We start from the raw sequence: 13,461 nt of genomic DNA, 5'->3' as shown, positions 1-13,461 counted from the left end.
ATTGAAGGAAAGGAAGCTAGCAGAGATGAGTGAAGTATTCAAAAATTCTATTAGGCTGCTTTGCCGAATTTTACAAAAAAAATTTGCTTTGTGACAAATTACTTCTGCCGCTCCCTGTCATTGTACCCCTCAGATGCCGTGTTCATAGCTGATTGTGGCATCTGACAGTTATAACAGTGTAAAATAAAAAAAATATATAATCCTACCTACCTTATCCATTTGCTCGCAACGGCCCGGCCGTCATCATCTTGTTTAAAGATCTAGCATTAAATCTCGCGTGGCCTGCGATGATGACATCACATTGGTTAGTGTGGTGACGATATACGTCACCACGCACGGGATTTCGTGCAAGATCTTCAATCAAGATGGCGGTGGCCGGCCCATTGCGAGCAAATGGATGAGGTACAGTAGATATGCTTTATTTGTTTTTTTACACCATTTCAGGGAAAATCGATTCGCTACCATGAAGCCTGAGGAAATTCGGCTTTGCAGCAAATCGAATTTTCCCTGAAATTCGAAGATTCGCTCAACACTAGATGCAAAGAATGTCCAACTGACTGACAACAGGAAGAGGTCTTAAAAACTGTGAGGGATGCAAGTATAAAGAATATTAGAAAGAAATCCAAAGCACAAGGTTCCATCTACTGTATAGTGATGCCTGGGTACAGCAGCTCATCTCTTATTCAAGTAAATAGGAGCTGATCTGCGTTATTTCATGCCATGTGCGTTCCGCATTTTGCGGGATGGAGCATCCTGCCCTCTGTAGAACTGTCCTATCCTTGTCCGTAAAACGGACAAGAATAGGATATGTTCTATTTTTTTTTTTTTTTGCGGGGCCGTGGAACAGACATATGGACGCAGACAGCACGCGGTGTGCTGTCCACATCTGTTGCGGACCCATTGAAGTGAATAGGTCCGCATCCGACCCACTAAAAATGTGGATCGGATGCAGACAAAAACACGTGTGCATGAGCCCTTACTCCTATTTTTGTCTGGAATACTTGATATCGATATTTCATGCTAAAAAAAATACTGCCTCTTTTTGTGATTTTAGTCACACATTTTTTAGACACTGTTCAAACCTCTAGAGGGAGGTGTAAATAGTATCTAAAACACATTTAGTGCCCGCCACGTGCTACACTAATTTGGTGACATTTGCACAGGAATTGTAAGGAGTTTTGCTTAGTAAATCTCTCCCATGGTATTTCTGTTGACTAAATCCACGTACAATGTGTGCAACACGTGATTCATATTTATGATGAATTGGAGGATTAAATTATATCAACAGGCTGAAGTTTTCGGCATGAAAAGCAGCAGTTTGCACAGCTCGCTAAGGTTACCAGTTCACTTCATTTTCTTACAGAATCAATTCCCAGTGGTTTTGCTCATCTTAAACAATTGCCCATAATGTATCAAGCTGGAAGAAAAAATCACAAGATTTATCTTCAGCTACAACATATTTTCATTTGGCATTCAGGAAATTTAGTAGCTGTGCACCCGCAACTGCAGAATCCTGATTTGAAAATTAAGAGCGCTAGCGAGTGCAGTGATTAAATTTTGTCTGCTTCTACAAATATAGGCAGGTGATTATTACATTTGATTTATGTTATGGGTTAGGGAATACAATTAATATTACAAACCTGCAGTTTGATGATATCAAAGCCTCATGCTTGGTGCTTCGGTATTGTGCCTAATTGCTAGTAAATTGCGTTCTGCATTCTTATGAGCACTGGATCGTCCCACATAATATCTGTCTTTGCTGTGCAGGAGTCTGAAGTAGGTTAATAGTTTGTATTCATAGCAACTCCATACACATTTCTTTTTATAAAAAATTAAAAACATCACCAGTAAAGAAAATTTTAAAAAACAGAAAGTCCATTCTGGTTTCTAAAAGTTGCAAGATTGGGCTTTTGTGATTTTTTTGAGTTTATTTGCACCTACATTTAACATTTTTACACCACTCATTCCAGTCTGGAAAAGGGGACGGGAAAATGGACCTGGTTAGCCTGCAGAGCTGATTTAAAGGGGTTCTCTGGAAATTAAGAAAATGAAAATACCTAAATATTACTTTATTATAAATATTTTGCCAAATACCTTTCATTAGGTATAATGGCTTGTTTTGTCTGGGGAGCAATCATTAGGAGAAATAAAATGGCTGCCGTCCTATTAGTACACACAAAACCTGACCTAATCACACAGCAGGACAAGTTACTTCACAACACTGAGCTAAAGATCTGCCTCATCCTCCTCTCCTACTTGTCAGAGATTATGATCCTGAATACAGCTGATAAGATCTTCAGCTAAGTCTCTGTAGGAATGGAGTTCATGAAAGTCATGAAGTACAGAGAGGACAGACAGGACAGACTGTGGTGATGTGGGGCTGTGGTAATGGAGACTGCATACAAGTGCTACTGCTCGTTACCCCCATCCTCCTCTCTGTACTTCATGTCTACTCATAAACTCCATTCCTATAGAGATTCAGCTGAAGATCATATTAAATGTATTCAGGATCATAATCTCTGACATAATCCCAGATTTATCAACTGCAACTTTTCAAAAAGTTGCAAAAATTGTCTGTCTTACTGCAGTAAAGGGGTGGTGTAGAAAGAGGAGTAACATATCAAGTGCTAGACTTCAAGATGCACACATTTTTTCAAACATTGTAACTGTAACGCAGACTCCTGCAAAACTGAAATTCCCCTTGTGACTAACCTCCCTTCATGAGTTACAATAAACTGCAAAATTAGTTGTATCTGTTTCTGTGAAACTGGATGACAACCAATATGACTGTCAATTCAGCTATCACAGTGGTTGTCGCTTAGCTTCCCTGTACTCCTGAACAGTTGATCTTCCAAGTCATGTAGTCATCCACCCAATACTTCCATATAGCCAAATAACTAGGCAGATTTGCTGCAGAGTAGCAAACCATGTCAGATTAGGGTATGTTACGCCCACCAGAGAAAATGACCCTGAAGATCTACTCTCCATCCATCCAGAACACATACATGATCACTTATTACTGTACACACAGGCTTTACATATTATCAGTATGACCTAATAGGTTATTTGTGAATCAACTCGTTGGAAAGACCCGAGTGGCAAGTGATTGGCTCCAATGTCATCTTCAAATGATGTTGTCTTCAATGATAGCATTGCCCCGGGATCCCTTGTGCTCTTGTAGGCCAGCCCATCCCTGGTAACAAGCCTTATGGAAGCTGAAATGGGCAACTATGGTGTTGGATGTGATATAACTGTGTAACCAAAGAGGATAAATTGCTGGTTCTCATCCAATAATAATGGTACTTGTGCTGCTTATTCTTAGCTTGAGCAAATATACTGTAAATATATGTATTTCATGTTTTACCATTATCAAATGAATGTTCCTACGTATGACACTTGAAAACATTTACTTATGGGTCTTATTTACTTTATGGGCCCCTATCGGGGCCTTCGGCAAAGCTGTTATCTGTTGGGAAACCTGGCAGTTAGTGTTCCATTTTCCTGCAGCTCCACCACTGGAGAAATTAAGTATTACACCGTGTCTTTTCATATCAATAAGTTGGCTGTGTAAAGCAGAAAAGGACAGGTCCTCCAAAGCGAGAAAAGCTTTTACACCGCAAACCCTCTCTGTTATCACAAAATTACCTAATAGAGTAACCTGGACAACCCCTTTAATACATAGATATCATTATAATGTGAAATCTTTCCACAGGTGCAAAACATCAGCCTGCTGGAAGGAGAGTCAGTAACAGTGGAGAGCCTAGAAGGGGTGGATCCCGTCATTCTTGCCAATGAATCCTTTCTGATGAGGGGTCAAGTGATTCGAAGTCCGACCAATCAGGTCATGGTGCATTTTCAAAGTTTACAGCCATCAAACCTGGGCACCTTTCGATTTTATTACCAAGGTAAGGTATCTGGTGTTGTGTGTTGTGACTAATAAAAAAAACCTGTGCATGGAATCAGTCTGTATTGAATACTTCTGCCATACATTCTTCATAATGACCAGTAACTAGTCATCCTCACCCTAGCACTGAGGATGGGAGGCCATCATGCTCCTAAATGTTGGCTGACATTCCAGTAAACAAAAGTGACTACTTCAGATTTTCCCAAACATTAAGACATTTGCACTGGATGCTATTGTTGTTGCTTATCAATTATTTGGAAAAATGCGTACTCCCACTTAGGAAACAATAGAGCCAGAAAAAGATTTATTAGAGATGTGATGAATAACGCCAATGCAGTTGGTCTAAACCACCCATAGATGTTAGATTGATATTTGAGGATCCTGCAGTTTTCACAAGGATCTGCTGCAAGGGTGAAAGCATACTACAGAGGCAGACAATTTATATGCTTCGAGACAAGAAGTCCTCTACCGACTCCATTGTTAGTAACCAAGTAGCCGAAGAATTGGGCCAAGGATCATGGAAAGGGTTGGGAGAAACCAACAGGCTCTTCTATGTTAGTAAAATCTATCTCCATCATGGGGGCTCAGTATTACCTGTGCTACAGGGCTCCCTCTCTTCTGTGTATGTCACTCATCTGCTGACAATGTTGATGTTGGAGGCCTGCCAGATTCCAGTTGTAGGAAAATTAATTAACCATGCTGTATTTTCTGACAAATATTTTCTTGTTCATCCAAAGGTAAGCAGCAGCAAATACATCTGCACATCTATGCATGACCAACTAGTATGTGTTCATCTATCTTGCAGTCTTCTATATATGCAGCTTCTCCCATCAGAAGATGCATGTTTTGTTTAATCAACCCATTGCTTTCAAACTAAAGACACTTACACGATAGGGACCCCATGGGCATTGAATAACATAAATGCCATTGGTTTTCTTAGCCAGCAATATTGCACTTTTGTAGTTTGTGGATTGCCTTGTGTAGAATGCTGACCAACTGTCTGTTTCTGCTGGTGTCTGTGTGTATGTGAATTTCCGAGGGAGACAAGACTGTGGGCCCGTCTGGTGTGAATTTCAATCCTTTTCACAAGTATACAGAACATGTGGGCTTGAAAAACATGACGAAAATTTAACACCCAGGGAAAATATTTGCAAACAAAACAAACATAGCCTTTACTGGAGCCATCTGCTTCAAGAGATGATAAAGAAAAAATATTTGTGTTTATGTGTATAATTATGAACCATGCGGCACATCACAAAGTTACCCTTTTATAGGATATACTCTTTTAAAATTGCGGAGTATTCCCAGTCTTGGTCGATTATTAGTCCCATTGAGCTTTGAGAAAACAGTTTGAGCATTCAGAAAGGGTTTAGACCCTTTGATGTTACAAAACAAAATTTCCAGTTTACTTCAGAGATGCCTTGTAAGCAAGACTTATTTGTCAGGTCAAAAGTAACACATCTCTTCCACGGACTTTATAATTATAACTATAAAAAAAAATAGCTAGAAACTAGAGGATATCTTTAACACTGTCACACAAATATCAGTTGGCAATTAAACTGGAGAACTGACCCATTAATATATGTATATGCGTGCTGTTTCTATGGAGGAGGGGATCTGTGGCTGCCAGATGACTGTGGCACTGCTCATCTCAGGGAAAGCGATATATTTAGCAAGGGAAAGGCCAAATAGCTTGGATCCATGATTTACCCAACAGCAGCTGTCATGGGGGTGTTGTAGATTCAAAAGATATCACATTATAAGATACTAAAAGTCATCTAATGTCTGTGGGCAGATTTAAGATCCATCTATAGTATCTGTCTTTCTGTATATCATCCGATTACCCACCCATCTCTATCAATTCATTTATTATTGTTTTGCCCACTATGTCTCCTAAGACTTGACACAAAATTGTTATTCTAAATGTTTTATTAAAAGGGTTTCTTGCAGTCAGTAGGAAGTGCCATCATATCACTAGGATGTGCCATCACTTCCTTATAGAGGCTCATAGCCCCATTACATAAACTTGCAGTTATCTGCAACACATCTCAATGGAAATGGCATCATTTTTATCATCTTAGAAATATTCCACAACTTTCGTGGCTAAGCAGGACATGAGAGAGGACGTGCATCTGCCGAGCTCCCCTGCACCATTGTCTCGGTTATCCTGAAAACCTGCTGATATCGCGCTGCCACAGCGCTGACTGTGCCTCTTATAGACCCGAGACCCCTCCGATGTACAGTGGGACCGATAGCCCCCATGACAAAGAAAAAAGACGCTAAAGGAGCAGAGAAAGAAATCCAAGATGGCGCTGGAGCGGCAACTCCGGGGCACAAGGGCCGCGCAGCAGAAGCACAGCGTGAAGCTGCAGCCAAACTGGAGAAATATGCCCGAACATCTTCTGGAAGGGGAGCACAAAAACGGCAAGTACTTGCACAACAAGAGTTAAATATGGAGTCTGATACTGAAGGAGAGGGGTCTGAAGGGGTGAACATTGATAGACTCAATAGATATCACGTCTCTCAGATGGATGGCAAGGATGTAGATTCGGGGGCACAAGAAGCAGATCCAGATGAGCCGACCCTAAAAGATGTTATGCATGCTATCACTAAATGTGGCAAATCACTATAAAGGAAGACATTTCCATTGTCAGATATGACTTAAAGAAGTTGGCAGAACGTACAACAGCCCTAGAGGATCAGATGGGAGGTGTTGAAGACGCCATACCGCCAATAAAAAGAGATCTAATGGAATATATTCGGCAGATAACTGCACTTGCAGCCAAACAAGATGACTTAGAAAACCGGTCTAGCTGGAATACTGTTAGACTGCTAGGGGTGCCTGAGAAAACAGAAGGGGCAAGCCCCACAGAATTTTTTGAGTCATGGCTGTTGAAAGGGCTCATAGGGTCCCAACTCGCCCATTGCCACCGGGTGCACCCCCAAGACATGTATTGATGAAAATACTGCATTACAGAGACCGGGACATTATCTTGAGGAAAGCTAGAGACTTGCCTGACCTAACAATCAATGGACACAACGTGTCACTCCTCCCCGACTTCTCCCAGGAAATACAGAAAAGGAGAGCGAGATTCCTGGACATTAAACAACGCTTGAGGTCACTAAATGTATCATACTCTGTTATACCCAGCTAAACTGAAAGTAGCCGCACTGGGAAACACCACTTTCTTCGAGGAGCCGAAAGAGGCGATGAGATGGCTTGATCGTCATGAAAGACAACTGGCGGAGGAAAGAAACTAAAAGACCTACAGTGATAAGAGTTATACACAAGCACAAGCATCATATCCGCTCCTAGTCTGGATGTACAGTATGTACTGTATGTACGTGAGAATGACTAAATAATGTGCAAGGTACAGCCTGAAAGACAGAGAGGGTTGGTTGAATACTATGAGAAAGAGAGATATAAATAATACAGCATAAAGGCTATAATAATTCAACCGAAAGAGGTGCAGGGGGCTAGGACGTGCTTTGTTTGCAATTTGTGTTTATATAATAACACTAAGCTAAGAGTTAAACGGTTATACAGTTATTTGTATTAGTGACGCCACCCTGTGATTTTGTGGTTTTACTAACCAACAGCGGCCGCCCTCGGCGGCGGGTACTATTTTGTTCCACAGGCCTGTACATCAGGTGTTCTAGTGGGGACCTGCTGGGGGGGCGGAGCTTTAAAACTGCCTTTATAGAGGCAAAACAGTTTGAGGCGTGTTGTAATTTACATTGTGGGGACTGCAACCATGTTATTTGAGGGCAGGAGAAAAGGACGTAAGAACCTTTGTTGTACACCGAGGATGTGCCGTCCCGGGGCCACTTTTCCTGGACAGAACCAAGGGCCCATTTATTACATAACATCTGAGTATGGCGGGGATGGTTAGGTTCTTAAGCTGGAATGTTAGGGGAGTAATAGAAGCCAATAAATGAAGGGCCATATGGGATAGCATAAAACAATACCAACCTTTAGTATGTTGCCTCCAGGAGACCCATTTAGGCACAGAGCAAACTCAGTTACTTAGTCCTCAATGGGCAGGGCATTGTTTTCATACCATTTACTCTACATATGCGAGAGGAGTGAGTATCCTCATCCATAGGAATATAGCATTCACATGTCTATCACAACACATAGATGCAGAGGGGAGATATATATGCCTACAGTGTAAGATCTATACAACTCAATGTATTATAATAGGTATATATGTGCCACCGCCATATTCGCCGCTGGTGATTAAGAAAGTACTGGCTTTTGTATCGGAGCTACCTGACATCCCGGTAATAATGTTGGGGGATTTAAATACTGTTATACACCCTGGCATGGATAAAACGGCATATGAAACCACACCATTTGGGAGATTAATACAAGGGGCACTCCTGCTAGATTACTGGAGATTGAATAACCCGCACACTAAACATTACTCCTGCTACTCTAGTACATATAGCTCCTTATCTAGGATAGATGTAATATTAGGTAATGTTGCAATGGGGACAAATAATTCAAGAAATACAATACTTACCACGTAGAATATCGGACCATTCTCCGGTACTAGCGGTAGCCAATTTCTTGCCTCCCGTGCTAAAAGGCAGTATGGTATGGAAATTTAATCCATACTGGCTATACGTACTGCCAGGTGTTGCCGGCATAGGGGATAAGGTAAAAGAATTCTTCAAATATAATCTACCTTCGGCTTCTAAGCTAGTGGTTTGGGATACCATGAAGGCCTTCTTAAGAGGACTATTAATTGCAGAAGTAAATAAAATAAAAAAATGAAACAAGAGCTACAGTGCAGAAACTAATAATGGATGTAGAAACAGCAGAGGCGGCCTATATCACTAACCCAGCTACTGAGCTAGAGGAAAAATGGAAAGAGGCCCAACAAAAGCTGAATGATAGACTGATATTAAATGCAAGGAATAAACAGTTCTTTCAAAAACAGTCGTATTACGAAGAAGGGGAAAAAGCTGGTAAACTGTTAGCAATGGTTTCTAAGGCTCAACAACAATCAACCTATATTGCTGCTCTTCGAAACATGAAGGGGGTAATCCATACGGCGCAGGAACAAATAACTAGGATCATGTACTCGTTTTACTCTTCTTTGTACGAGTCTAAGACGTGTGCATCAAATGAAGCGATGCAGTGGTTTTTAACACCGTTAAAAATTAGCACATTATCTGAAGAGCAAAGAACTATGCTTGATAGTCCTATAACTATAAAGGAAATGGAGGTGGCTCTAGGAGATATGTCTAACAATAAGGCCCCGGGGAGGGGCGGGCTACCAATAGAAATATATAAAACTTACTTCTGCCCCAACTACTAGAAGTTTGTAAGGAGGCCAAAGAGATAGGGCGATTAGCAGCATCTATGAATGAAGCTATTATAGTGGTAATACCAGAGTAAGGAAAAGATATTTTGGAAGCAGAATCATATAGACCCACCTCTCTACTCCAGGTAGATGTAAAAATATTGGCAAAAGTAATGGCAAACCGTTGCCGTAATAACCTCCCTCATTTATAGTGACCAGGCCGGTTTTATGCCAAATATGGGACCCTAATTGAAAAAGTTGCGCTATATGCGGATGACTTGCTTCTATTTTTAGATAACTGTGAAATATCTCTCCCGGAAGCCATGACAATTATCAATCATTTTGGCCAGATATCTGGACTGGTCATTAACTGGTCAAAGTCAGTTCTGATGCCACTGGCTAACTGGGGAAGCTTAACCCCAAATAGTACAGTGGGCTTACAAATAGTCAAGTCCTTTAAATACTTGGGAATACAGGTATCAGCCAATACACAGGAATTTGAAGATTTAAACCTAACACCTTTGCTTGAAAAGTTCAGAGGCAAAGTACAAGTATGGACTAGACTGCCCCTTACTATAATTGGACACACCAATCTATTAAAAATGATTCTTATGCCCCAACTTTTTTTTATCCATAATGCCCCGAACTGGATTCCACTTCGGTTCTTCTATAAGGTAAATGCCATATTTAGAGACTTAATATGGAAGAGAGGTACTCCGCGTATAAAACTCACTACATTACATAGGCCAAAAACACAAGGGGGTCTAGCCGTACCAGACCCATGGGTGTACTATCTAGCAGCCCAGCTACGACATATCAGAGGATGGGGGATGGAGAAAAGATAAATAAAGGATAGTGAGGCATCTCATTGATCGACCATGTCTAATGTCGGCCTTAGAAGATGGTAATTTTCACGTCAGAGGCAACCAATACCAGCTGCTACATACCATACATAAAGTATGGTGGAAAGCCAGAGACATGGCCAAAATATCTGGATATACAATATATACCCCGATCTGGCCTAATTACATGTATAAAGAGATAGACAAAGTATCAGATATACAGATATGGGATAGATATGGACTTAATAGGATGTCTCAATTATTCTCTGATAAAACCTTAAAGGAGTTTGCGCAATTACAAAGACTGCTACATCAGTTTCTCTTCCACCAGCATTGATGCTGACCCGCCACATATACAGCTCTGCTACATGTGTCTATTCCCTTCCCCACTAGAACTATGGCTGAACAGCAGCATATTCAGCTCTGCTACATCCATCAGCCACCCCCATAGTGCCTCAAACAGCCCCCATAGTGCCTCAAACAGCACCCATAGTGCCTCAATCAAGCCCCCATAGTGCCTCAATCCAGCCCCCATAGTGCCTCAATCCAGCCCCCATAGTGCCTTAATCCAGCCCCCATAGTGCCTCAATCCAGCCCCCATAGTGCCTCAATCCAGCCCCCATAGTGCCTCAATCCAGCCCCCCTAGTGCTTCAATCCAGCCCCCATAGTGCCTCAATCCAGCCCCCATAGTGCCTCAATCCAGCCCCCATAGTGCATCAATCCAGCCCCCATAGTGCCTCAATCCAGCCCCCATAGTGCCTGAATCCAGCCCCCATAGTGCCTCCAGATACTTACCTGCGCTGTGGCCGCCCGACGCTCCTTCTTCATGTAACTCACTGGTCTGTGCGGCGCATTGCTTATGCTTATAGCAATGCGCCGCACAGACCAGTGACGAGTTACAAGAAGGAGCGCAGGCGGCCACAGCGCAGGTAAGTATATTGCTGTAGAGTAAATGACCTTGTCAGCCAGGACTTCAGTAGCTGTCACGAGGGTATCGAGAACCACGCCTGACTCCGTTATACCCGGGGTCAGGAAGTCGCAGCGGTTGGCTGCACGCTCTATTTGAGATAGGGCTGTTTTCCTTATGGTAGCTTTCTGGGTTTGCTTTGCAAACCCTTTTGGCTCACTCAGGGATCCGTAGCTCCTTCTCCTCAGCTGTTCCTTGTCCAGCACTCCCAAACCTCCTTATATTCCTCTCTCACACTTCTCTGGTTGCCAGAGATAGAACTTCCTGCCTGGACATCTATTCTGACCTTCTGGAGCTGTGTTGCTGCATTCTCTGGTAGTTGGTCCAGAACGCTACCCTCCGGATCCCTGTTGGACCTTTGTGGTCTATTGTGATCGCCCACCTGGGTGTATGTGTTTGTCTGTTTTGTCTGTCCTCTCCCTGGTGTTTCCCTCTTAGTGATAGTGGTGCGGACTAGCGATCCCACCGGCCCGTTCACTATCTAGGGCTCATTTTAGGGAAAGCCAGGGTTTAGGCACGTGATCGCCGCACGGATGAGGAACCCGTCTAGGGACGTCAGGGCAGTCAGGTGCCAGCCGCAAGGTGAGTTAGGGGTCACCACCTTTCCCTCTCCCTTGGGCAGGGCTTTCCCTTTTATCCTCCCTGTGCGTGACGTCGGTCATTACAGTAGCGTCCTGGCTGCCATGGTAACCGATCAAAGCCCCAGCATTACACTGCTGGGACGCCGGTTGGAACTGCTGCTGCCACCAATGATGGGGGGGAGGGCGCACCATGGCAGCCAGGACTTCAGTAGCGTCCTGGCTGCCATGGTAACCGATCGGAGCCCCAGCATTACACTGCTGGGACTCCGATCGGAACTGCCGCTGCCACCAATGATTTTTTTTTGGGGGGGTGCGATCCCTACGCCACTGACACTTAGCCTGGTCAGGCTCCTGCCTGATCTATAATTATTTGTGCCGCGTTTAGAATGGAGCCGCGCATGCGCGGCTCTGTTTCAGACGCGGCACAAAGGAATATAGATCTGCGCATGCGCGGTCGCACGGAGCCGTGCACGTTCTCGCTGGATGCCGGAGTTCTTCTGCGCAAGCGCGGCCCATGGATGCGGCCGGCGAGCGGTGGCCGTATCCATGGGCAGAGCAGATCAACAATGAAGTTTAATAAGAAGAATTTAAAGAAAACAGTTGTTTTTTTTAATGAAATATATTTAAAAAAAAGCTCACTGGGGGGTATATAATTTATTAAAATAGGATCAATAAGATGAGAATACCCCTTTAAAGAATCAAAAAAACAAACTCGGACCTTCGATTGGTTGCAAATCTAAAGGAGGGGGAGGGAAAGGGGAGGGGGAAGGATAAGGGTTTGTGTTACTGTATGATTTGATTCAAAAAAGAAATATTCCACAACTTTCATCTTTTTCCACTCCACTTTTACATGAAGTAGTTTAAACCGGACCATTTACTTTTTAGTACATGCGGCTTTAAAAGCCTTTTTTAGTGATATTTGGGGCTCTATTTTAATGACATTTTTATTGTAGTTTTTTTTTTCCAAACCTGATAAAATGTAAAAAAAAAAAATGGAAAAACTGAGTTTTTCCACATTTTTTTAATTTTTTATTAATGGCATCTAAGTGCAACTAAAATCCTTTTTTTAAATTATTGCCTATTCCATAATGATCATTTTAATATAGGGGATGTATGGGTTATGGTTATGGTCTTTATTTATTTTTCTTCTTTTAACATAGTGCCTCCCATAAAGTTATACAAGAACTTTGACGGGTCCTGTTACTTTGGCTTACATATTATCCCCAGTTACAGAAGGAATAGAGCTCCCATAGGCTTTAGGAAGGCTGTTGAGACTTACTGCAGAGCTGATCTGGGCCTGCTAAGACACAGCAGCTCATGCAGACACCCAACAATCACATGATTCCAAGGACCAGAGCAGGAAGCAACATCACTAATTCCTGATCTGTATAAACAGTAGTCATTCAGTGCTGTGTGTACAGTGGTGGATGGCAGGAATGATAAAAGAAAGACTATCCTTGCCTTTTCTGTGGGGAGTCTAGCTGCCACTGACAGCAGGGATGCCTTCCCTTGGCTGAGATTGGGGAAGGCCTGAAGGTGGTAGCACTGTTTTGGAATATACTGAATCCTGTATTCTGTAATGGATCGAAATTCATTACAGAACACAAATGGCAATCTAATGATTGCAAGTTATAGTCACCTAAGGTGACTAAAAAAATTAAAATAAAGTTTTAAAAAAATATATAAAAATTCAAATCTCCCCCTTTCCATAGAATAAAATAATAAATACACAATAAAAAAAAATAAACATCATGGGCCTCGTCGCATAGGAAAACGCCCGTACAGCGTAAGGCGGGAAAAAATCATTAGAGCGGGTCAACAACATGGAAATCCCAACCCTGACCTGCATCATTA

The 13,461-nt window shown here is 42.4% G+C and overlaps 1 protein-coding gene across 1 annotated transcript in view; it reads left to right on the top strand.

Moving 5' to 3' along the window:
* The window catches only part of SEZ6 (seizure related 6 homolog), a 606,195-nt gene that overhangs the window by 426,386 nt on the left and 166,348 nt on the right, over positions 1-13,461 (top strand). The window contains exon 5 of the mRNA XM_040422120.1: positions 3,713-3,905. Within this exon, the coding sequence (XP_040278054.1) occupies positions 3,713-3,905 (193 nt within the window). The remainder of the gene's footprint in view (positions 1-3,712; positions 3,906-13,461) is intronic.

This window comes from Bufo bufo, chromosome 3 (assembly GCF_905171765.1).
Source record: "Bufo bufo chromosome 3, aBufBuf1.1, whole genome shotgun sequence".
Lineage (NCBI taxonomy): Eukaryota > Metazoa > Chordata > Amphibia > Anura > Bufonidae > Bufo > Bufo bufo.
This window is presented reverse-complemented; position numbering and strand designations above follow the sequence as displayed.